The sequence below is a fragment of the Pristis pectinata genome, chromosome 2 (assembly GCF_009764475.1).
Source record: "Pristis pectinata isolate sPriPec2 chromosome 2, sPriPec2.1.pri, whole genome shotgun sequence".
NCBI lineage: Eukaryota > Metazoa > Chordata > Chondrichthyes > Rhinopristiformes > Pristidae > Pristis > Pristis pectinata.
In genome coordinates this window covers 41118779-41144665 of record NC_067406.1, presented here as the reverse complement: position 1 = coordinate 41144665, position 25887 = coordinate 41118779, and the positions used below count along the sequence as shown (strand labels likewise).

Sequence of the window (25887 nt, the reverse complement as noted above, 5' to 3'; positions counted from 1 at the left end):
CAATCATTTTTGGAATTTAAAAGGGCACCCTTACATTTGATTAAAAAGGAATAACATGTTTAAAGTACCATGGATCATGAAGTTAGCTTAAAAATACTAATATATCAGCACCTGGTTTGCTTTGATGGCTTTGGGCAGGGACGGTAGTGTAGCGGTTAGTGTAGCGTTATTACAGCGCCAGCGACCTGGGTTCAGTTCCGGCCGCTGTCTGTAAAGAGCTTGTGCATTCTCACCATGTCTGCGTGGGTTTCCTCCAGGTGCTCCAGTTTCCTCCCTCTTTCCAAAGACATACAGGTTAGGAAGTTGTGGGCATGCTACTTTGGCACCAGAAGCACGACGACATCTGCAGGCTGCCCCCAGAACACTCTACGCAAAAGATACATTTCACTGTGTTTTGATGTGCATGTGACTAATAAAGATATATCTAATCCCCAAAAATGTAAATTATATAGCTACCAGTATAGTTCTGCATTTAATTTTCCCTTTTATTTCTAATATCGTTCACTGTTTCCAGGGCTCTTTCTACAACTTTGCCAACATTCATACACAAGTGCAGATAGCAAGGACTATCCCGCCTGAGGTCAACTAACCAGCACAGTTGCAGAAACCAAACTTGAGACCAACTCAGTCTGCATGGTTTAGCTATTCTCTACTTATACTAGATCAGTCAAGTAAGTGTGAATTTTCAAAAATCTAAACTCAACTCTGCCCCTCTTGAGGATCTTGATTTTATTGCAAATGACAATAGTGCAAATACACCAGCATAACAGAGTCCTAAACTAATCCTGGATTATAAACATGCCAGGTTACACAGGTACTCCTTCAGCATCTTGTCTCATACAATTTTGGCTTGATACCAAGTGGAATATAACCACAAATAGTAGGTCATAACATTATAGTGATTTCATCTAGAAATTAAATACATTAACTTCTGGCTTACTTTGTTTTGATGTTCATATCTTTACTGACTATAACATTCAACAAGAATTTTGAAATAAATTTGTTGAATGATATTGTTTTGGGTCTTTTTTTTTTAAAAATCCTAGCCCCCATTCCGATACAAAAATAACAACCATGAAACTGGGGAAAATAAATCAATTTTACTGCAAAGCTAATGGTTACAGACCATGTTAGATGGTTGCTGGTTCAAATTACAAAGGCAAACATCTGTAGTAAAATCCAGCCCAGTTTCAGTGCAAAGAGTGTCTACACAGCAGTGTCATCCTTCAAGCATCTTGACATCTAGTCTTAACAATTCAGTTTAACATTCCAATTCCTTAATAACATTGTCTGAAGATTGGAGTTCTAATGGTTCCTAGCCAAATGTATATTGTATTTACTATAATTTTTTGGAACATTTGAGACATTTAGAAAAGGTTCATTAAAAAAAACTCAATGTCTCCGTGTTTTAAGACTATCCAAAAAATAATATTCCAAGCCCTGAGTCATACTACAGAGCCTACATATTGCCATGATTATGAATTATATTCAGTTACACAAAATACAACTTCCATATGTTCGAAGTACTAAACATGAGCCTTGACAAATATTAAATAGTTGTTTTATTGCAAATAAGTTCTTTTTGAAACTGTAATAAAAGGAAAACAGTTTGCATTTGCATACATATTTTGCATTTTATAAAAACACCCTCTCAGATCATTTTCCAAATCAGTTTGGTTGTTATCTTGGCCCAGAAGGAAACACAGATGACATGCCAATCATACGATTATCTACAAAACAAAAAGAACATTGAATAATATTAATTTTATCACATCTTTTTGTTTTGTTCATATATGTTCTTTGAGTGTAATATTAACAAATGGAAAGAAAAATCATTCAATTGCAACTATATTAACTTTATACTGCAAGTTTCCACTCATGGCAAGAATTGTTTCACAAAATAAATGGTTGATTTACATAAATATTTGTTTCAGATATGTGAAAGGTAATTCTTTATGAAGTAATGATTCAACATACCATGAAGTTTCTAAAACCCCATTCTGGCCCTTTTCTTTTTTGGCTGAGACAATCCGGGCTGACTTCGAGGCACTGGTACTAAGGACATTTCGCAAGTGGATGCCATTTGTGAAGGTTCATCAAGTGACAGTTGTGTAGAGGAAGCTAATGGCAATGACCAGCTTATTCCATCATCCCCTTGAGAAGATTGTGGTGGACAATCTAGTGCAGCTAAGTAATTTTGAAGAATTCTCTTTCTTTCCTTAGGAATACTGACCAACTGTATTTCTTGTGGAAACATGGGTGTTGGCATTTGGTTTTGTTCTACTACAGACACACTGGATTGAATGTCCACTTCTTGTCCACAATCTTCAGTAACTCTCTCAATTGACATTTCTGGAGATTTATTTGATAGGACATTACTTTCTGAACCAGATAAATAATCGCTTTGTTCTGAATCCACCGCAGAAGACCTACTCCAACTTGAAAAATCACTGAAGTCCGACAAACCAGACACCGAGGATGTGAAGCTCCCTGACAGTCTTCTCCGTTGTCCCGCTCGAGATAACTTTTCCCATCTTCTTTTTGCTCGCAACGCTCTGATTTTTTTGTCCCGGTTCACATCTAATTTTTCTGCCCACCACTCATTCCACTTACCCTCCCATGATGCTGTAAGTCTTTCACTCAATTCATCCCTCCACATGGAGGGATCCACAAGATCTGGGACACTAACAGGATCAAGTATTGGAAAAGTATTATGGCAGAGAACTTTCTTCTTTTCCATAACTGCTTTCATTTTATTCCACATTTCTCTGTGTGTATCATTTGAGTTTTTATCCTTTAAAAATGCTTTATGTGAAAACAGGCGCTTTGTACTGATGACAGAATGTTTCTGGAGCTCTTCAGAACCATTTTGAAATTTCTGTAGCTTTTTTAAGAATGAGTCCATCCACCTTCTGCACATGACAAGAGCAGCACAACTGGGTGTTAAAAGTGCTTTGGTACTCTGCTTGGTCAATGACTGGACTCTTTGTTTATCTACTGCCCTCAGTGAAGAGGCTTCTTCCTGCCTTTCACTTTCACCTAGTGCCAAATCTTGTGCTTCATCATGCCTTGGTTCCATCCCATGATTTACTGATTGTACCCCTTTACCCAAAATAGCACCGTTTGGTCCACGTTCACTTCCAGCTATAGTTCTCGAGTCTTTCAATGTCCTTTTCCCGTTAGCTGACAAGTTCTTAGGGACCAGCATCTGGTAAAATAGGTCTCCTGCTGCTGACAGCTGAAACACAGACAGGGTCTTTTTGCCACGAGTGTGGTAGAGTGTCGCAAGTCCTGCAGAACAAATGTAAATTTAAAATTGTGCTTTTTTTCTCAAACAATGTAGATAACCACAGATTGTTTCAGTACCCTTGTACTTTGATGTTGGACAGCAAAACATTTTATTCAGTTGGAATCTCTCCAACAGCACAGCAGCTTACCTCAAGAAAAACTATACTGTATAGTCTTCCATTGGCACAGTGAAGCATTACCCCAATGTAATTATTTTAATTCAAAAACATTCAGTACTTCATGCTTTTAGCTTAATACTTAAAATTATAAATATATGAACTGGTAATTACATCATGTTTAGTAATTACCCCCAAGATCATTTCCGACATATCTTTTTTCAAATTCAGATCTCACCTGCCCCAGCAGAGTGCAGTCTCTCAGCAACCACTTCATGTACGTGGGGTACCCTGACTGGCAGGTGTTGCATTATATCATAAATACTGGACAGTTTCTGCGGAGGTCCAAATGATTGGCAAGGCAGCCGCGTCCCACCTAACAAAATAAAATCTATAGTAAACTACATTCAAGCTTTACAATATATTTGGAGTTTCATTCTAGTCTTTTTCAAGGAAAATAAAGCAATTCCATAATTTTTGGGACAGAAATGTGTGGAAGGAAATTATATGTATTTTTTTGTTGCAAGTCTCCACTTGAGAATCCAATGCATATTGAACTCTCATATCATCAAGAGAAACAATATAGCTTCCCCACTGCCCCCTGCAACTAAGTCAAACCTCCCCCAATACCATTCCCATTTTACCTTGTCTCCTTCATCTCTACCACTGGTGTAACTGATGAGCTCATCACATTCATTCACTACTTCCTTGATCCAAAGACTTGGCTCTCATGTTAGCCAGAAAACCAAATGATTCACTCTCCTTCAGCATCAAAACAACTACCAGGCCCTCTTTAAAATCAACACTTGCCTCTGTCCAAGTGCCAACCCACTTTCAACCACCATTTCTTATTACTGCTCTTGGCAAGTAACCTTTCACACTGGTGTCCACTTCTCCTGCAACTTAATTTGGATCAAAATCTATTTCTCAAATTTAAAACAGCCTTAGCTAAAATCCCAAATTATACTTTGTGACTGTAATCATTGAATTATGACTTCCCATCCTCTCAATAGCCTTTCATACAGAAGAATTCCTACATCATCCTCCAATACTTCATCGTCCTGTTCAAATGACTGTCATTTGGTTCCATTCTTACCTATCAAAACCTAGTCAAACTATCACCAGCCATGGCAACGTTTCCCACCATTTTATCTTAGGGGATCCCTGGGAATCCATCTTTGGATGCCTCCCATTTATCATCTCGGCAACAACAGCACAGATAAGGAATATTAGACTATGACATTCTGCTCTATCTTTCACCACCAGTTAATCTTTCTACTTGTATGCTTTTCTTTAAAAGATTTTAAAATGCACACATTTCCAAACGATATCAGTTTAATACATTAAGTATGCTGACAAATTCTCCAAAATCTGTACAAACAACATTATATGACATTGCACAGAATTAGGTTGAGTTTGCCATAAGCTATCTCTGGAGAGAAAATTTTAAGCACAGACCTCCCCTGTATCCTCCAAGTAAAACATAAAATATTTCTCCTGGATCACTATTGCTTTATTATTATCACAGAGTAAACAAACACTCATGTTCACTGTCATTAGTTGGAAGTTACTAATCACCTGAATATTGCAGAAGTAACACCTCCTGAGTTCGCTGAGTCCCCAAAACAATCTTGTTTGTTCTGTTCCTTACTGCCCCACTGCCAACTTGTGCAAACATTGGTGGTGATTCCAACATGTGGTCCCATTTTAGAACAGGTACAGTGGAGAATCGTTCATCGACAATGTAGGCAGAATACTATATTTGAAAGATCAAATATCAATTTCAAATCTTTCACAATCAGGAGAAAAAAAAGTTTTAAACATCTTAAAACTGACTCCACAAATGGCAGGGTGCAGAACTGAAAAGAGTGCCAAAAAATCTATCAAAATTTTGTGCTATTCTTTTTCTTCTGTCTTCCACAAAGGTCTTCTGCCCATCCTGATGTAAACAGCAAAAGCGTTAGCAGGCTTCTTACTTGTGAAGTGTAGCAATAATTTCAATGTTTGTCATGAGGAAACAATGTCTATTTTTCTTTAAAAGCAAACAGAACAGCAAACTGCACAAACAAAAACTAATGAAAAGCAAATGAGATAAATTTATTGAGGTAGAAGTGCTCATAAGGACATTTGAATTCATTTCTCTTCAGTAATGAATTATTTTATGTAACTTGAATTAATTTCTTCAGTCATGAATTATTTTATGTCACTAGAACTGATAAACTCAAGCCGTGGTTCATAATCTGCTTTCAAAAACAGTAGACAATGTGATTGTGAACTGGTGGCCTTATTTGTGCACTTGATTTATTTGTTTGGCATTCTTTTATAAACACTTAAAAGGACAGATAATTGCAAATACACAAGAATAAAGGACACAAACCTGTGTTGTAATTAGGTGATGGTATGGATTTACATCCTGAAGGTGTTTGGGAAGAATCACCCGTTCACCTTTTTGGCAGTCAGCGACAGCTCCTATCTTAAACAAGGTTTGGTTATAGCTCTCACCAGCCTGAATACATTAAAAAAATCATTAAACTTTTTTTTAAGAAATGATCCTAAACTTTGTTATCACATTTATATTTTATTACAATATGCCCATGGAGTTGAGCCCCAGTTATGAGAATATTCCCATCAATCCCTTTCCCCCACTTATTTCCTGTAACTGCATGGTAGTGTAGTGCTATTACAGCGCAAGTGACCCAAGTTCAATTCTTGCCACTGTCTGTAAGGAGCTTGTACGTTGTCTCCGTGTCTGCGTGGGTTTCCTCCGGTTTCCTCCCACATTCCAAAGATGTACGGGTTAGGAAGTTGTGGCAATGCTATGTTGGCGCCAGAAGCGTGGCGACACTTGCAGGCTGCCCCCAGAACACTACGCAGAAGATGCATTTCACTGTGTGTTTCGATGTACATGTGACTAATAAAGATCTTAATCTTATTTTATTCTCCCTCACAGGTCCATCAACTCCCTCTGATTCTCTCATCACTAAGCTATGCCAAGGTCAATTGGCCACTACAGATTATCCCAACAGCTATCTTTTCCTTAGGATGTGGGAGGAAACCCACATGGTCACAAATCCAAATCCATAGCACCCAAGATTAGATCGAACCCGGGTTGTTGGAGCTGTGAGGCAGCATTGCTATCTGCTGTGCCACAGTATCTCCTTGTGTATTACCAAAATGGCTAATAAGACCATGGTTTCATAAAAATATACAGCATGAAAATAACATTTTCCCCAAAAACCTCTTAAAATTGAATTTAAAAATAGCTGCAAGTACATTTTGCATTACACTGTCAAACTGATTAATTTAAAAATCTGACCATAACCCTTGTTCTTTAAAGTGCATCTTTTCAAACTGAGTGAATATAATGACTTGCATTTGATCTCAGCGTTAAAGCAGAAGTGTGAAAGGTACAAACATCTATTATATTCCTGGATTTTATTACCATGTTGGCTGGGGCAAGGCAAGAGTTGAATCAATTCCCATAACAGATTCTTTCCCGATGACACCAGTGCCACTTAAATTGAAAAATATCCACAGCTGACCTAAATTCATATACATTTGAAAGGTTTAGTTTATTTTTATAATACTTTGTACTTATGCTTGCCACAGCTTTGTTAAATGCTCTATCTGCAATGACCAAAATTAGATAAAGTTTGAATTATTTTCACACAGTGTTGTCCATAACAAAGTTATTTGAGCATTAAAAACACTCCTGTATATAATGTTCTAAACCTCAGTAACAATTCAGGAAGAGTGTTGGGAGAAAGAACTGGAAAAACCAATGAATAATCGTAACTCTAAAAATATTAATATCCTGAACCCATCAGTTCTAAAACTGTCATGAAATGAAATCTAAATACGTCTTACCCTCATATCAGTTAAATCCAGTCCAGTTCTGTCAGCATACATATATACCCGTGGGTGAGCTGTGAAGTCACACCACCTCCATGGTAATTGAGCATTGAAGTAGAGGTTCTGTATTTCTTTTCTTATTTTCTGAAGGCTAAGGTATAAAGGAAAAGATAATGATAAATGGTTAAAGGGACCCTAGCATGTAAAATAAGTCTACCATCAAACTTTAAAATAAAGTGCAGACTAACACACAAGCTTAAATTTTACAAAACATGCAAACATCTACAAACAAATTCAAACCTTTGCAAAATCATCTCAGTCTATGTGCCCTTTGTACAGGGAATATACTCCTATGTGGTCACCTCAGGTCTTCACATTGACTCAAAAAGGCAGAGCTTCCCCCAACCAAAACCATCTGAAGATTACACCAAAAAAGGAAGGACCAATCACAAGGAGCTCAGCAAATCAATGAGCTTTCCAAGACCTGGTCAATTTAAAACCTCTAGATTTGATGGACATCAGCACCATATACCATCTATTCTTAAATACAGACCCAAAAACCACCCATGGCTGACACCCCAAATTAGAGGCTTTGTATGTATCATTTTGTATGCAACAGTTGATAACTGCCAATCCAGGAGGAACAAATGTATCCTTGTGGAACTAAATGACTGTTAAATGATTCCATTTAACTCATAAATGCCTCTCCCATACTATAGTTTATGGTCCCCAGAGAGGGTCACACAATTGGCCAGTAACATTAAGTAGACATTAATAGGATTAATTGTTCTCTGACGAGGCACCACCGATTATCGACAAATAGAATCATGGTGCTTAGCAGTTTGTATTGCCAAGCAAGCCAAATACACAGTTAAATCTTGCTTTTCAATAATTACTTCTCTGCAGTCCACCAGTAGCCAACATTTATCCTTTGGCTCATAATCAATTATTTAAAATTTGATGAAAATAAAACTTGGAGTTTTAATAACTGTTGTTTACTGTCAATACACATTTTGTGATTGGTAAAGATTTTATTTGAATTAATCACTGAATGGATAATTGAAAGTATAAAAGGAGCCTGCAGCTCCAACTCAAAAGGAAAGGTTTTGATCTATATTCACATGAGTAACTTCATCTTCAGGAACATTCAGAGTGCATTTGCATTTACCCTTTGTCCAGGATCCAGAGGTAGGCAGCTCCAGACTCGCTAGCAATTACCAGCTCTCCAGGCACGTGAGGGCTGAGATAAAAGAATAAAAGATTATAGCTAAATAATTTCAGCACCGTACTTTATTAAACCCTATAACTTATACAAGAAATTACCAATGGAAGGTCTCAAAAAGCAGTTAAGGGAAATGTTTTAACATCTTTTTACTTAAAAGGAACAATTTACAGCCAAGAGCTCTGTGATCCACCTTACTAACATGCCTTAAATTGACCCCACTCAGTTACACTTAGAAAAACTATCAAATAGGAAGAAGGTAAACACACTGCATACAGAAGAATGTGTCCCCCTAAGAACCCAACATCAATTGCAGAACTGCTGAAAGTGTAACCAAGATTATTCAATTGTAGCTTGTGCAAAAGGACAAAATGTGCTAATTGAACAAGCACAAATTGTGAGGAAACACTGCAGTTTCTAACCGCTCTTAAAGCACTTGGCTGTGAATTACTGTCTTCTAGATCTGTGTTCAAAACACAAACAAAATAGCTGCCTTTAAAATGTACATCTCAACATCAAGATCCAAATCAAAAATCACAACATAGGTAACATTCTCTAACTTTACAAACTAAATAAATGAGGAAAACAATTAAACCCAACTTACTCATCTAACCAAAGACAAAATTTAGTATTTTTAAAGTAGCAAAGCATCCCAAGCCTCTTCACAGAAGCTTTATCAAAAAAAATTGACATCAAGCCGCACACAGAGACATATTACAGATGAATGAAAGTTTGGACAGAGATTTCAAGGAAGAAAGAGCTGGTACGTGGAGGAGTTTAGTGAGAGAGGTCAAGTGGTTAGGCAGCTCACCAAACAGGAACCAGTGTGGATTAAAATAAGATGCAGGCACGGTACTGTGGTAGTTAGCATGACGCTATTACAGCGCCAGCAACTCGGGTTCAATTCCGGCCGCTGTCTGTAAGGAGTTTGTACGTTCTCCCAGTGTCTGCATGGGTTTCCTCCGGGTGCTCTGGTTTCCTCCCACATTCCAAAGACGTACAGGTTAGGAAGTTGTGGGCATGCTATGTTGGCGCCGGAAGCGCGGTGACACATGCAGGCTGCCCCCAGAACACTCTACGCAAAAAGATGCACTCTACACAAAAAATGCATTTCACTGTGTGTTTCAGTGTACATGTGACCAATAAAGATATCTTATCTTATAAAGCCAGAGTTGGAGGAAAACATTTATCAGAGTACTGCAGTGAAAGAAAAGAAATGGGCAAAGCCATAGAACCATTTGGAAACAGAAATGAAAGTTTTTAAAACAGAGGCATTGCTTACGTAGATCTAGAAATACAACAGCAAGGGTTAAACACCATGTGGTGTAAGTTAGGACATGAGTAACAGAGTTCTGAATGATCTGGTTTATAGGAGGGTCGATTACAAGAGGTTAGCCAGAAGTGAAAGAGAGTAGTCCAGAAGGAGCACCGCTAGGCATACCAAACAAAATGAAGAGGTTCCAACCCAGCCAAGGTGTAATGCAGGGCTACATGCACACTAAACAGCAAAAACAGCATGTAATCGTCAAATGATTTCACAACCAACAGCTCAGGTCAAAGGTCTGCAGTCCTAGCACACCTGTTCATGAATAGTGATGGATAATTAAATACGTAACACAAGGAAGAGGCTCCAAGAACATCCCCATCCTCAACAATGCTAGAGCCCTGCTAAATAAAGAAAAGGCTGGAGCATTCACAAACTTGTTCAACCAGAAGTGCTAGATAGATAATCATCCTGTCTCCATCCAGTCTCCAGCCAATTTGATTCACTCCATGTGATAGCATGAAAATGGCCAAGAGCACTAGATACAGCAAACGCTAGGGGACAAGACAATATTCCAGTTGTAGTACTGATGACCTGTGCTCCAGAACTACCTGCACTTCCTGAGTTCCTCCAGTATTTAGTGTGTGTTCTTCCAGCCAAGCTGTTCCAATAGTCACAACACAGGCATGCATCCAACAATGTGGAAAATTACCGAGATATATCCTGTTCACAAAAAGCAGGACAAATCCAATCCAATTAATTACAGCCCAACCAGCCCATTCTCAATCATAAAGTGAAACAAGGTGTTGTCAACAGTGCTAGCAAGCAGCACCTATTCAACAATAACATACCCATCTATAACCATTTTAATCTCATTAGCACTAAACTTCATCATAGCCTTGGTCCAAATATGGAACAAAGGGCCGAATTTCATCCACATAAATACCAGGGCTACACAGCAGGTCCTGCAGTGACCAACTCCCAAAGCCTTTCCACCATCTTCACATCACGTCAGGAGTGTGATGGAATACTCTCCACTTGCCTGGATTAGGACTGCAGTTCCAACAACATTCAAGGCACTTGATGTCATCCAGGACAAAGCAGCCATTTGATATTCATGCCATCAAGAACTCTACACTCATTCCCTACATCACCAGTGACAGTGGTTGCATTGTATACCATCTGCAAAATGCACTGCAGTTGTTCACATAGGTTATTTCAACAGCACCTCCCAAACCCATGACCTCTACCACCAAAGTCAAGGGCAGAGGGTGCATGGGAACATCACCTGCAGGTTCCCCTCAAGTAAATTCTGATTTGGAAACACATTGTTCGACCTTCACTGCTACAGGTTCCAAATCCTGGAACTCCCTACTCAAAACACCGTGGGATAACTTTCAACTGAAGGACTGCGGTCATTCAAGGAAGCAGCTCACCACCTTCTCAAGGGCAATCAGGATGGGCAATAAATGCTGGTTTTACCGGTGATGTCCAGACCCCAAAAATGAATACAGTACACACCTGCTTTACGGAGGGAATTTGTTCCTTATAAACTGTCTGTATTGTGACTTTCCAAAACGCAAACACTTTACAAAAATTGACAAAAAAATTTTCTCACAAATTCCATAAGAACAAATTTTTATTCTGTATTTCAAATTTTTTTGCCAGTGATTTCTGACTTTCATAACGGCAAACTTCTATTACTCCAACTGCCATAATGCAGGGGTGCACTGTGAATAAAAAAAACCTATTTATAGCATTGAAGTGGATCTTGAATAAACCCAGGGTATAAATCTCTAATAATTTACCTGGAAGACCATTCTACGTGTGGATCACACTATCTGAACTTCTCAGATGGTAGAAATATTTTAGCTTTCACTTTTCCAAGATTGCCATACAATATTTCTTCTTTTCCAAGACTGCCATACAATATTTCTTCTTTTCCAAGACTGTAAAACCCCAGATCTATTCACATAATTCAGCCCTTAAATCTTAGGAATTGTAGCGGTTGCTACCGCGGAATAAAACAAGACGCTAGTCGGAGGATTGCCGAACACGAACTGGTTTATTTTCCCGCCTTGCGCGGGCCCTTTAAGGGAGACTGTTCCCGCCCAATGAAACCGGCAATGGCGTAAGTATTACGTCATCAAGACTTTCCCGCGCGCGGGTTCTCCCCGTCGCTCGGAAAGACGAGGCCCGCCGCCATCTTGGGCCTCGTCGCTCTGAAGCCGTGCGACCCGACTGCCGAGCCGGTTCGCCCGACTAAACGGTGAGTCGCCACAGACTCATGTTTACTGCTCTTTAAATTGTCCCTAATGTTTGCACGATGGCTGAAATAACAAATTACAGAACAAGCACTTCAGCCCCACTAGCACACAGATGTCTTTCCTACATACAAGCAAATAGTTCTATTTGCAAATACTGCAATATCACCCAAGAATATAAAAATTACATGGTACTGGATGCTCCAAAATTACAAAGTATTAACCTTCTAAGCAACAAAAGCAATATTAATCAAAAAAATATCATGTAGTAAATAAATACAGCTTTTACATAAATAGCACCTTTAACATAGCAAAATGTTCCAAAGTGACTCAGTAATGTACAAAACAGATGCCATCAAAAATGGAGAAAATAGGAGAGAACAAAAGCTTAACTGGAGACAGGTTTTCAGAAAAGATAGGCAGCAGCGTTTCAGAGAATTCCTGAAGAGTGGAACCTAGGTGACTGAAGGCAAGAATAAATCTAGTACTCTTACTCTTCCATGAGAAAGCTATATTCCAACATGGCGCAGGTGTGGATCATCAAGCTTTAGTCTGAGCTTTGTTCCAAACTTGGAGGGCAACTTAGGATTTAGTAAAACTTGGATAACGTGCATTTTAAAAGTCCTGAGTATTAAGATTCTAGTAAATATAGGACTCTGAACTTAATCCTTACCTGACATTAATGCATGTAGCCATTTTTCCTGTCTGAACCACTTGCAAGGCAGATGGATTCATTTCATGGGAGAGTTTCCATACACCACAATGATAGTCAGAGCGAACCCCTACAAAAACTGCCATTTGGAAAAGTTTGGAGAACAAAGCAGCATGCATTATTAACAGACCATTTTAAAATAAAAACTGATCATTCATATGCACAAATATCCTTTAATATTCTTTTTTCTAAACTCAACATAGCAACAAGAGTGAGTCATACAGCCATTGACACTACAGAATGTATTGAATAGAGAGGCACAGTGGCTTTACATGCTTATAGCTTTGGACAATAAACATAATAGGAAATGGTTTAAAGAAAGTCAACTTTTGGATTTGAATGTAAAGATGGGCTCGCACAAAGACATGGCAACTTTCAATGGTATTAATCTAAAAAGTAACTCCATGGTACCAAAATACCAAAGGGATGGAATTACACCAACAAAAGTGGAATATTAATTTATAAACACTGCACCCGAGATATTTTGTCATAAAAAGGGATGCTACACTGCTAATAAAGTCACCTTTGAGGAAATACATACCCAGAATACATCTGCCCTTTCAGATACTCTTAAATGGTGATACTATTTAAGTTATCCTTCAGTCAACACCAATTATATTTCTAACAGTAAGACTCTGCTGTGTAAATTGTTACATAATTACTACAATACTCTCATATGTTTAAGACACTGGTGTGCTAAACCTCCAATATAAATGCAAGTTTTTCTCCTTTCCATTTAAAATAAAATGTTGAAAAATAAGAAATATTGCAAATTTAATAGTTTACATCTGTAATTACCTTCTTCCTCCAAAGCACTGGAGCTGATTTGATGGATTCTACCCTTCAGCTCAAATTTCACTGGCTTAAACTCTGCATTCAATTTTGGCATTTTATCTTGATCATAACTTAGTGCAATTTTGTGAAAATCTGATGCTTATGCATAAAGGAACCTTAACAACACTGATAAAAATGTAGTTTTTCCAAGTTTCATACCTCTCATTAATACAACAGCAGAATGGTAAACTTGAGACTGTTGTATGGCTCCCTGACCACAAAACTATCCAGTGTCTTGCACCAAAACAATATGTATATTAAACTTTTCTTTGGCAGAGACCCAAGTCCCGATTCTAAATTCAATAAATAATAATACAAAAAATTGAACTGAGCTTTATTCCACAAATAGACATCCAATAAGCATACAGGGATACAGAAATAGTATGGTGCAAGCTTCAAAATAAAGGAGGAATTTGAAAAAATGTTTTGTTTAAAACAGTAAAAGAATTTGAGAAGTGCTGATTTGCCTTTTGCCTTAATGTCAGAGTTGTGGATTTAAAACTTGAGAAATTAATATAGGCTGACAGTTTGCCGCATTAACGACAAATGCTGTATTACTGAAATGCCATCTTTTGATGCAACATTAAACACCGACTCATTTGATAAGTTCACTAACACATTAGTCTGCTCTGGCAAAATACAAAAAGACCCAAGGATTCCCCTCCTAAGCACCTTTCATTCTTGACTTCATCCCAAGTAGTTAACTTGATCAACTGCTGTACTTGGGACTCTACTGTGAGAAATTAGCTGTTGTATTTGTCTACAGAAAACAGTAATTCCACTTCAAGTACCATGTCAAGCTCTGTAGGTGGATGAATGTACTGTTACAAATTTAGGCTCTTGCCTTATTCCCTCTGCTTTGGAATTTCTGCGAGTAGCTTGATTCCCCCCACACTTTCATTCAATAATGCCTCTAAGCTATTAGTTACTCATCCTGAACAGAATCTTACAACAGTGAAGGACAACATTTGACCCATCGTATCTAAGCCCAATCTTTGAAAGCTATTCAATTAGTCCCACTCCAGTACCTTTTTACTCATCGGAGAAGAACTTGAGATTATTTTCCTATATTATTCCAATATAACAAACATTTTGTTTTTCTGTCCAATGTCCAACTGCTTAACAATGTACTCTGTGGTCACTTCACAGTCATAAAAAGGTTAAATTGCAGAAGACTATTCAGCCTATTGAATCCATACTCCCTCTTTATAAAAACAATCTAGCTAGTCCTATTCCTCTTTCTCCTCCCCACAGACCCGTTAATTCCTTCTTTTCAGATACATATCTATCTCCCCTTTGAACACTACATTTGAATCTGCTTCACTAATATCACTGGCAGTGCATTCTAGATTCTAAAGACTTTCTTCCCTCATATCACTTCTGGCCCTCAAGAAAATTATCTTAATTCCACATCCCCTGGTTCATGACCCTTTCACCAATTAGATAATAAATAAGGCTGTGTCTTTTTCTACATAGTGCTGTACAATTTTAGACAATAATACACAACAACAAACACACTAAGGTATCTCATATTGATGGGTTATTTTACATAAAAACAATATGATTCCTAAATACCTACAAGCTGAACCTTTAAACTTGGCCAGAGCTCAGTTTCACAGATTTCTACTCAACATTACCCCTCCATTTTAAAACTGAAATGTTAGTTTTCAACTTCTCTACCAAGATCACCTCTCATATCTGTAAGCCTCCTCTAATCCTTCTGATATCCAAGATCATTACATGTTTCCATTGCTAGCCTCTTGAAATCCTGATTGTCCTTGCCATACCCATAATGGCTATAGCTTCTGCATCAAGTCACAAAACTCTGAAATTTCCACCCCCAAAATCTTTTGCCTCTTTAAACCACATTAAGATGCAGTTTAAACTCTATCTTCGACTAAGCATTCAGTCATCTGATAACAACTATTCAAAAGGATACTAAGCAAGTTCATGGAGTTGCTGCCAGGATAGATCAAACATCCTTCTTCAAAATAGGCTCCTTTGGAAAAAGGGCAATATACCAGAGCTCCTCCAGTGGCAGAGTGATCAAACAGAAGTTTGTTTCTTTGAATCTTCATTTCTTCGTGAATACTTTCTGCCAGTAAGTTTGGGGGTATGTCAAAAATAGACTCCTGCATCAACAGATTTAAAAGTCTTGCACGTTTACTTGCACTGGAAAGTGGGCACCTATAAAAGAAGCATACACCAGAATAAATGCTAAGACAGTGATCTGAAAACTTCGTTAGATCTTAACAAAACTGACATGTAATACAAACATCAGAAGTTTTTTGGCATAATAATATTTGCTAGTAAAGGGCAGTAACTCTGGTGAATTATCTACAGCATGTGAACCCAAGGAACTTTGAATTTTGTGTTTAATATTTACAAACTAGACCATGGCAATCCAGTGAATATACTACAGATGCTCGTACTTAAAGTAGAAACCACTGTAAATGATGTTTGTTTCCTAGAGCTAAAATAGTTTTTTTGAAGATTTTTGTTTAAACAAGTCATTGGGGAAACGTGACCCAGAAAAATAAATCTGCACAAAAGCATTACTGATGCTAGAAAATGCTAGAAAGGTTCAGCAGATCAGGCAGAATCCAAGAGAAACAATCTTTTCAGTTCACTAACCATCTGTTTAGGTCATTGACCTGGCATATTAACTGCTCTCTCTCCATAGATGTTAACGTGCCAGAGTATTTTTTTTGTTTAAAATGAGAAAACTCTATAAGGAGAACAACTTTACAAGATGTTCCCTCCAAGATAAATTCTTACCCTCTCTTCTTTACTCGTTCTGTGAATACTTTCAGATGGTTTACATTTACTTTTGTCTCCCTTGCTTTTCCCTTGAAGAAAGAACGCCATATCAGACTAATTTGCATGTTAAATTATTCCTCCACATTCATATATGTGCAGTGATGAAATCTCTGAATGCAAATGCAATACTAAACATTGAAGGTCGACAATTGAAGCTTTCCAAATCTAGCAGCTGTGGGCTGCAATAAATTTGGGGAAGACAAACAAGCAAAAAGAATACTCAATAAATGTTGGGGTACCGCATATAGAAGAACATAGAAGTCTTTAAGTGCATACCCACAGATCCCCAAAAGATAACAAAGCAGGAGCTTAATGCATCACACAAGATATTTTCCTTTATAGGCTGAGGAATAGAATACCAGGGCAGAGGGGTCACGTTAGAACTGCAATAGACAATTCTTGGTCTACAACTGGAATACTCTATAGAGTTGAGGTCACTATATTACAAGCCAACACCAAAGAGGGTACAGAAGAAGTGCAGAAGATGTTGCTAGGACAAACTTTTAGTTGTAAGTTAGTTACTGACTAAGTAATGGTGGTTTCCTATTTTCCACAAAACAGAGGAGACCTCGTCAAAATTTAATTGGTATATAAAAATGACAGAGATAGACAAGATGAACAGGAAGACCTATTTCCCATTGCAAAAAAGGTTAATGACGGGGGGGGGGGGGGGGGGGGGAGAAGAGAAGGGGCAGCATAGATTCCAAGTGATCGTTGAAGGGATTGGAGGGGAGTTGAGAATATTTTCATGCAAAGGCTGGTGGAGTCCAGAGCTCATAGTTATAAAGTCAAAATTGATGTGCTACAAAATACAAAGCCACAGACCAAGAGCTAAGATTAAGTTGGAGAGCTTGGTGTAGTGTTAAAAGGATGGGCCACAGCACACTCCTGCTGTGATGTAAACTTCTATATTTCAGTGAATTTGCAGTGATTCTCAACTTCAGGATAATTCTGGGAAAGCAGAATTGAGCTGTGGACAGAATAGTGCAACATGATGTTTCACAACAGACTTAATTTGTAACAACAGAACAATGACACCTATAATGACCCATGGAGCTTCAAGAGGTTATCTAAAAATCTCACATTGGAACTGGAGAAGATCAAGTGTTGAAAATGAAGACAAATAACAATAGGTGAATGGGTAGCCACATCAACAGTCTTCATCTATTTATCATTTCTCAGAATATAAAAGAAAATAAATATTAGCACAATTCTGTCAACTTAGTTCTTTTTCCTTCCCATTTTGTCCCTCTCAATATTACTCATAAGCAGCATGGGTTACCCTTTGGGACATTATCCATGTGAACATATTAATTTTGTATGTCAAAATTCTACGCAAAATAGTTTCCAAGTCAGTGCAAGGCAGACGCTTAGGAGACAAGTTGGTTTCTGGAACAATTCATACAAAGTAAGAATACTTTCTATTTGTCTTACATTTGTACAAATTTCTAAATGTAACATTTAGCCACACTTAAGTCAAAGTGGCTTGTCTTAGCCCAATATCAAGTGGGAACAAGAATAAATTGTACAAAATAATATCTTAAAAATAATTCTTACCCTGAGAACAGATTCACCAAAGAAAAAGTGCTCTTCTAGAAGCTTGCCCGTTGAGCTGAAGGCATCATTGTAATGATCAAGGAAGAAGTTAGCCATCTTCAAAGTTATAAAAAGGATACCAGTGACAGTATTAACATACACAAAAATAGAAATAAAACAAACTCTCTCTCTCCTGGTCGTGAACCATCTTATAAATTCTTTAGAATATTATGCACTATTTCAAAATAACCACAAAACATGTAAGACAATTCAGATGCAATTACTCTTACAACTTAATGATGTGCAAGTTAGAAACTTTATAAAATTAACATTAATTAGAACAAGCAGACCAGATTTCATTCAACATAAGTAAACAGACTACTGTGTGCCCCCAAATATTTTAATGAAAACAAATAAAATGACCAACCATGATCACAAAAGTTTTTAAATCACAAGCCAAGTAATAAAAGTACCTCACAGAAGGACTCTAACAATTTTATTAGTGATTTAACAGAGGTATATAATCCAGATTAGCACTGCTTGTTAGCAAGCAGGCAGGTTTGAATTTCAGGGAGGGGTATAGAGGATATAGTTCCTTATAATGAATTTATACATCATCTTTCTCTTCAAATCCTGATCTACAAGCTAACATGACACAAAAAATGGTGTTGTTGATAGCAGGCTACAGAATGACATTGATCAGCTGGTAAACTAGGCAGTGCACTGGAGATGGAATTTAATCCTGATAAGTGCAAGATGATGCATTTTGAAGGTCTAATAAGAGTGGGCATATACCATAACTGGTAGGACCCCAAGAGTACTGTGGGACAAAAAGAGCTCTGTGTACATCCAAATATCCCTGAAAGTGGCAGCACAGGTAGATGGGGCAGTGAAGGCAGCATACAGGATGCTTGTCCTCATTAGCTGGGGCATAGAATATAAGCACAGAGAAGTCTTGTTACGACCTTATAAAATGTCGGTTAGGCCATAGCTGAAATATTGTGTGCAGTCCTGGTTGCCATACCATAGAATATACATGTTTGCACTGGAGCAGGTGCAGAAAAAATTCACCAGAGTCTTCAGTTACAAGGAGAGGCTGGTGAGGCAGTTTGTTTTGCTTGGAGCAGAGGAGGCCGAAGGGGTCCTCATAGAGATATAGAAAATAATGAGAGGCACTGATAGGGTAGATTAGAAAGTTTTCCCCATGACCCAGATGTCTAAGACAAGGGGGCATAGGTTTAAAGTGAGGATTAAGAGATTTAGAAGAGAAAATGATGGAACAGATACTCTCACAACATTTAAGCATTTGGACAAGCACTTGACTCACCAGGCACAGTAGACTTTGGACCAAGTGCTGGTAAATGGGATTAGTATAGATAGGTATCTGATGGTCATGTTGGGCCAAAAGGCCCATTTCTGTGCTGTACATTCCTATTACTCATGCAACAGGAGAACAGTTCTTGATTTCAGCCTAATTTACAACATTTCTCAAAACATACCTGCTCTGTGAAATTAAGTGGGCCCATTGTCATTGCTTCTCTTTCTCCTCCTGTCATTATCCTCCCAGAATAAGTAAGTTCTTCTAGGCTTACTGGACGGAACTTGCACCCTTCAAAAGAGGAAAAGAAAATATACTTTAGGAACAAATAAAATAATGCACATGCTCTAGACTTCCCAATAAGATTTAAAATGCTTTTTTGAGAAATGTCATAATGTGTTTTTAAAAATACTTTTTCATTTATGTGTACTTCACAAATAACTTCAATGTTAATTGACAAATGTGTCAAGTGGCAGATATGTTATAAATTGGGCATGCATAAGGTGTGACAATTTGACAGATATTCTTGAGACATTTTGTTTCCTGAAAACGATACCACCACCCCACACCTGTTGCACTGGGTTCATCTTTCCCTGGTATCATGCCTAACTGATCACCCTTCCTGAAAGTTTATACTGAATAGTATTCTAACATAGAAAATGCATAGTCACACCGATCTCATTCTCATCCATCATCCCTACATGCATACTTTGGCTATCCTCCTATTTAAACTGTCATGCTAAAGCAAAAACTTAAACTTATAATAGAAACTTTACATATCTATTTCAGGTGGTTCCAAATTGTTTAACAGCTAAGAGCACTGTAGAACTGTAATCATGTTTAACTCATATTAAAAAAAACTTTTTATACACAAGGATATGGCTATGTTAATAATATAGCTTCCAAGAAAGGTTAACACTTCAGGCCAATGACCTTTTGTCTTCCAGTTCTGATGAAAGATAATCAACCTCTCCAGATGTTCAGTTATCCCAGCATTCTGTTTTTCTAGTACAAACCTTCCAAATTCAGAGTATTTTGCTTCAGTTCCCAATATAACAAATAGGCAAACTAAACAGCAAAGAGTTTTCTTAATACATATTTCACTCATAATCTATTTTCTATAAACAATGTTATTAATACCTTAGCAAATAAAATCAAATTTCCATTACCTGTTTTGGCTGGAAGTAATGGAATTGGAACAGGTTCCAAAGGTTCCCAGTTCTCTTGTTTCAAACATTTTAAGGCTGCCCATTTCAATTCTGTTTCCTGCAATAGCAATTGTGTGCATTTGTAAACAAAACATTAAAAATTGATTCAAGAAATGGCAACAATTAAGGATTTAAAATTGAGTGCCAATTAAAAATGCATCATTTAAGAGTGACCAGAAATGCTGAGGATGCTGTTATAACTTACTTAAGCCTATACATGTTGTTTTAATTTTGAGGGGCACTGGTGAAACCACATCAGATAACAGTACTATTCTCCTAATTTAAGAAAAGCTGTCAATGTGTGGGAAACAATTCAGAAAAGATTTATTAGAATTAGGCAGGTTGTTTTATGAGGAAAAGTTGCACCATCTAGGCTTGTATCTGTTGGAGCTTCTAAGAGTGGAAGAGGATTCAACTGAAACATGCAAGATTCTGAGAAGACAACAGGATGAATACGGAGAGGATATTTCCATTTGTAGAAGAATATACAAGGGGTTACTTCAAAAATAAGGGTGTTCATTGAAGACAGATGAAGTGAAATTTATTCTCTCAGAGAGTCCAGTCTTTGAACCATTTTCCTCAAAGGAAGGCAGAAGCAGAGTCTTTGAATATTTTTTAAGGCAGAGTTACATCAATACTTGACAAGCATGGGGGAAACAGGCTACTGCGGGTGGAAAGGAATGGAGAGTTGAGGTTACAATGAGATCATCCATGACCTTATTAAATGGCAGACCAGGCTTGAGAAGCCAAGTGGCCAACTCCTCCTAATTTGCATGTACCGAGCATAACTTGTGGGCACCAATCCAAGAATATCAGCAAAAAAAAAATCACAAAAAATTCAGACATCTCTAGTCAAAGAATGATAAGGGTGTAGAATTCACTACCACAGGAAGTGAATTCTACACCCTGGTTGAAGCAATTAATACAAATACAGTTAGAGGGAGGCTCAACAAGCCGATGAGGAAGAGAATTTTTTTTTATTCTCCCCACACTCTCTTCAATTTCCCCTAGATTCCACAACTCAGCACCAGGGACAAAATACAGCAACCCTACCAATGCACATTTCGGAATGTGGGACTAAACCAGAGCACTCAAATGAGACAGATGCAGAAACAAGGAGAATGTACAAACTCCATACAGACAATACCAGAGGTCAGGATTGAATCCAGGTCTGTGACCAATGGTGGAATTGGTACACAAAATTTTGCAGCTTGTTATGTATAGTAATGGTCTAGATGTGAACACAAGGGATATGATTAGCAAGTTTGCAGATGACATGAAGATTGGGGGCATTTTGGATAGTGAAGGCAGTCTTTGGCTATGGAACGATATTGATCAGTTAGTAAGATGAGCAGTGACAGGTGGAATTCAATCCAAAAAAATGTAAGGTGAGGAATTCTGGGATGACTAATAACGCTAGGATAAACATAAGGGAGCCTCACACACACATATACCATGAATGGCATGGCCTTAGGGAGTTTTGAAGAATAAAGGGAGCTAGCTATACAGGTCCAAAGATTCCTGAAGACAATAGCACTGGTAGGGAGGGAGGTGAAGAAGGCATACAGAATGTTTGCCTTCACTAGCTAGAGCACAGAATGGAAGTGCAAGGAAGTCTTGGCACTACTTTATAAAACATTGATTAGGTCACAGCTAAAACATTCTATGCAATCCTGGTCACCACAGTATAGGAAGGGCATGATTGCATTGAAGAGGGTGCAGAGACGGTTCACCAGGATGTTGCTTGGGATGGAACCTTTCAGTTAGAATCAGAGAAACAAAAAGCATAGCAACAGGCCCTTTCAACCCACGTTGTGCATGCCGACTATTATGCCTATCTATGCTATTCCCATTTGCCTGCATTAGGACCGTATTCCCCTGTGCTTTTCCTATCCAAGTACCCGTCCAAACATTTTCAATATTGCAGTTGTTTCTGCATCCACCACCTCGTTCCAGGTAACCATCACCATGTGTGTGAAAAATTTACCCTTCAGATCTTCTTTAAATTTCTTCCTTCTCACCTTAAACCTGTTCTCTCCAGTTCTAAATTCCCCTGCCCTGGGAAAAACATTTTAGCTATCCTACCTATACCCCTCATAATTTTATAAATCTCTATAAGGTCACCCTAAGCCTCCTGTGTTCCAGTGAGAAGAAACCTTGCCTATCTCTCCTCATAACTGCAGCCCTCCATTCCAGGCAACATCAAGGTGAATCTATTGTTACCACATTCTTCCCGTAATCTGGTGACCAGAACTGTACCCAATCCTCCAAGCGTGGTCTATCCAATGTTTTGTACAAATGCAACATGACATCCCATCTCTTATACTCAACGCCTTGGTTTATGAAGGCAAACATACCAAATGCCTTTTTCACTACCCTATCCACTTGTGTTGCCACTTACTACAGACTTGCACCCAAAGGTCCCTCTGGACCTCAACGCTCCTAAAGTCTCTGCCATTTACTCTACGCTTCCTATCACAATTTAACCTCCCAAAGTGTATTACCTCGCACGGCTGGATTAAACGGCATCTGCCACTGCTCCATCCAACTTTCCAGTTGATCTATGTTCCTCTGTATCCTTCGCCAACATTCTTCATTACCTACAACTCCAGCAATTTTTGAGTCATCTGAAAAATTACTAATCATACCACCTACATTGTCATCCTAGTCATTTTAATACATTATAAACAAAGGTTGCAGCACCAATCCCTCCAGTACACCATGTTATAGATCTCCAGTCATAAAAAAAATCCACTACTACCCTCTGCCTCCCATTCAGGAAGCCAATTTTGGATCCAGTTTGCCAACATGCCTCAGATCCATTGTGCCTTAAGCATCTGGACCAGCCTACCACACTTGACTAAAGCCTTACTAAAATTCAAATAAACCACATCTACCACTCTGCCTCCATCAGTTTTCTTAATTATTTCCTCAAAAAACTCAATCAGATTTGAGACATGGTCTTCCTTGCACAAAACCATGCTGACTCCTCCTAAGTAGTCTCTGCCTCTCCGAGTGAACATACCTCCTGTCCCTCAGAATCCTAACCAACAACTTCCCTGCCATTGGCACAAGGCTCATCAGCCTGTAGTTTCCATGCTTATCCCTACTGTTGTGAGGAGAGACTTGGTTTGTTTCCCTTGGAGCAGAGAAGGCATTAATGGAGACGTAAGTTGGGTAGCTACTGAGAAAGCTTTCCCCTTAGCAGAGGGGTGCCTTTGACCAAAGGTCGTAAATTTAAAGTAAGGAAACTTAGGAGGGGATTTGAAGGAGAATTTTTTGGAATCTGGAATGTACTGCCTAAGTGAGTGGTGGAGGCAGGTCTCTCACAACATCTAAATATTTAAATGAGTACTTTAAACGCCATGGCATAGAAGGGCCAGGTCCTGGTAAATGGGATTAGTATGAATAGGTACTTGATGGCCAGCATAGACATGGAGGGCCAAAGGGTCTATTGCCATCAGGAGCAACAAACCATCTGCTGGAGGAACTCAGCGGGTCGAGCAGCATCTGATGGGGGAAAGGAATTGCCAACATTTCAGGTGGAAACCCTGCATCAGAACTAAGAATAGAGAGGGGAGATAGGCAATATAATATTGTCTGTATCAATGGTGCTGAGGTGGAGAATCAGAATCTGGTTTATTATCACTGACATATGTTGTGAAATTTGTTGTTTTGCTGCAGCAGGTGGCTGAGAGCTTCAAGTTCCTATGTGTAAATATCACCAACAGTTGTCCTGGTCCAGCCACGTTGACACTACTGCCAAGAAAGTATACTAACATCTCTACTTCGTCAGAAGACTAAAGAAATTCAGCATGTCCCAGTTGAGTCTTACAAATTTTCACAGATCATCATAGAAAGCATCCTTTGAGGATGCATCACAGCTTGGTATTGCAACTGCTCTGCCTAAGATCACAAGAAATTACAGCACGTTGTGAATGCAGCCTAGTACATCACTCAAACCAGCCTCCCCAGCAATGACACTTCTCGCTGCCTGGGGAAAGCGGCCAGCATAATCAAAGAGCCCTCCCATCCCGGTCATTCTCTCTTCTCCCCTCTCCCATCGGACAGAAGATGCAAAAGCGTGAAAACACAGACCACCATACTCAAGGTCAGCTTCTATCTTGCTGTTTCAGACTCTTGAACGGACCCCTCATCTGCTGTAGATGATTGATCTTGATTTCCCAATCTACCTCGTCGTGGCCCTTGCACTTTATTTGTTTATCTGCACTTTCATTGTAGCTAGACTATATTCTGTATTGTTTTCTTTTTACTACCTCGATGTACTTATGCATGGAACGATCTGCCTGTATCTCACTGTATCACGCGGAGAGGGGGGAAGTGGTGAGACAGGGGCCAGAGCTATGAAGTTGCTATGTTATGTGCCTATGGTTATGAAGAGGGACAGGCGGGAGGAAACTCGAGTGTCCTACATAATGTAGGGAGTTGCCCCTCTCCCCCTCAGCCTCCATCTGCAGATGCCCAAGGCCTGACTCCGACCCCTCTTGCCGTCGTTCCGAAGCAGTGCAACTTCTAAAATTTAGACCTCTCACCTGCTGGCCCCCGGTCTCCACCACGAACGGCTGGACGTGCTCATACTTGCCCCAGGCTCCGAGCTCCTGCCTCTGCGCAGCGATGGGGCCCGGGTTGTACAACCTGGGAAAGAGGGAATAGGGGAAGGCGCTCTCCATGTGAGCACTCGGAACGCACGCCGGCAACCCTTCGCATCACAAGACTGACAGTCTCCTGGACCAATGAAAACGCAGATAGCTTGCCGCCTCACAAGACTGACAGTCTCCTAGACCAATGAAAATGTCGACGGCCTTCAGCATCATAAGACTGACAGTCTCCTGGACCAATGAAAATGCTGACTATGTCCGGGGCAACGTACATTAGGCGGTACTTCCGTGTGTTTTGGCCCAATGGCTCGCTGCCCTTCGCTTGTCGCTCCACGTGACTGCATGGAGCCGCCCTGTGGGTCGGCGCTAACTAACAGGGTTGCCTAGGAGACCGAGACGCTCTCCGGCTGCCGTGTCGTTCTCATTGCATCCACCTTCATGCTGCGGGGGGGGGGGGGGGGGGGGGGAAGGAGGTCAGTCCGCAGGTCGCCAGTATGGCACACTGTCCATGTACAGCAGCTGGCCTAACGTTGTTAGTTGATACAGGCAGACTTCAAGAAGGGTGCGTTATCTGAGCTGTTCTCCCCCTCAGACATCGCTCCCTTCCTGAAATCTGCCCATATCAACCTCATTTCCAAATTCAAACGCTTCACGCCACTGTTCTCAATCCAACCACTTATTTCCAACTTCTTCCTCTCCAAAATCCTTGAATTGTGTTTGAATTCAGGTTCCCGTCCTAAAAACACCATTAATATCCAAGTCACTACCACAATGCAAGACAAATCTATCTAATACTGGTCTTTCTCAACCTGTCGGTAGTTTTTGACATTATTG

At 39.1% G+C, this 25887-nt stretch overlaps 1 protein-coding gene across 4 annotated transcripts; it reads right to left on the bottom strand.

Annotated features, from left to right (window-relative positions):
* Positions 1-855: 855 nt before the first annotated feature.
* taf1c (TATA-box binding protein associated factor, RNA polymerase I subunit C) lies at positions 856-25181 on the bottom strand. 4 transcript variants are annotated; one of them, XM_052032956.1, is made up of 15 exons: positions 24988-25181; positions 20396-20492; positions 19408-19517; positions 17930-18025; positions 16331-16401; positions 15492-15739; positions 13517-13645; positions 12680-12797; positions 8425-8496; positions 7272-7407; positions 5782-5877; positions 4983-5160; positions 3643-3780; positions 1978-3291; positions 856-1730 (listed from the first exon to the last, which is right to left on the bottom strand). In XM_052032956.1, the coding sequence occupies exons 1-14, from the start codon at positions 25123-25125 to the stop codon at positions 1988-1990; spliced, it is 2931 nt and encodes a 976-aa protein (XP_051888916.1). In that variant the 5' UTR covers positions 25126-25181; the 3' UTR covers positions 856-1730; positions 1978-1987. The 4 variants fall into 4 exon arrangements, with proteins under 4 accessions (XP_051888916.1, XP_051888899.1, XP_051888906.1 ...); XM_052032939.1 differs by having other exon boundaries at positions 5782-5910; positions 24988-25175; XM_052032946.1 differs by having other exon boundaries at positions 5782-5910; positions 12680-12788; positions 24988-25135.
* Positions 25182-25887: the final 706 nt, after the last annotated feature.

Bases quoted from the DNA above. Each gene is read 5' to 3' on its own strand.
- taf1c (XM_052032939.1), bottom strand. From the start codon at position 25,125: ATGGAGAGCGCCTTCCCCTATTCCCTCTTTCCCAGGTTGTACAACCCG. The intron at 16,402-17,929 runs GTAAGAATTATT...TCTTTCTTCAAG, and splicing joins TTGGTGAATCTGTTCTCAGG to GGAAAAGCAAGGGAGACAAA. The intron at 3,781-4,982 runs GTGATTAGTAAC...TTATTTTGTTAG, and splicing joins GTTACTTCTGCAATATTCAG to GTGGGACGCGGCTGCCTTGC.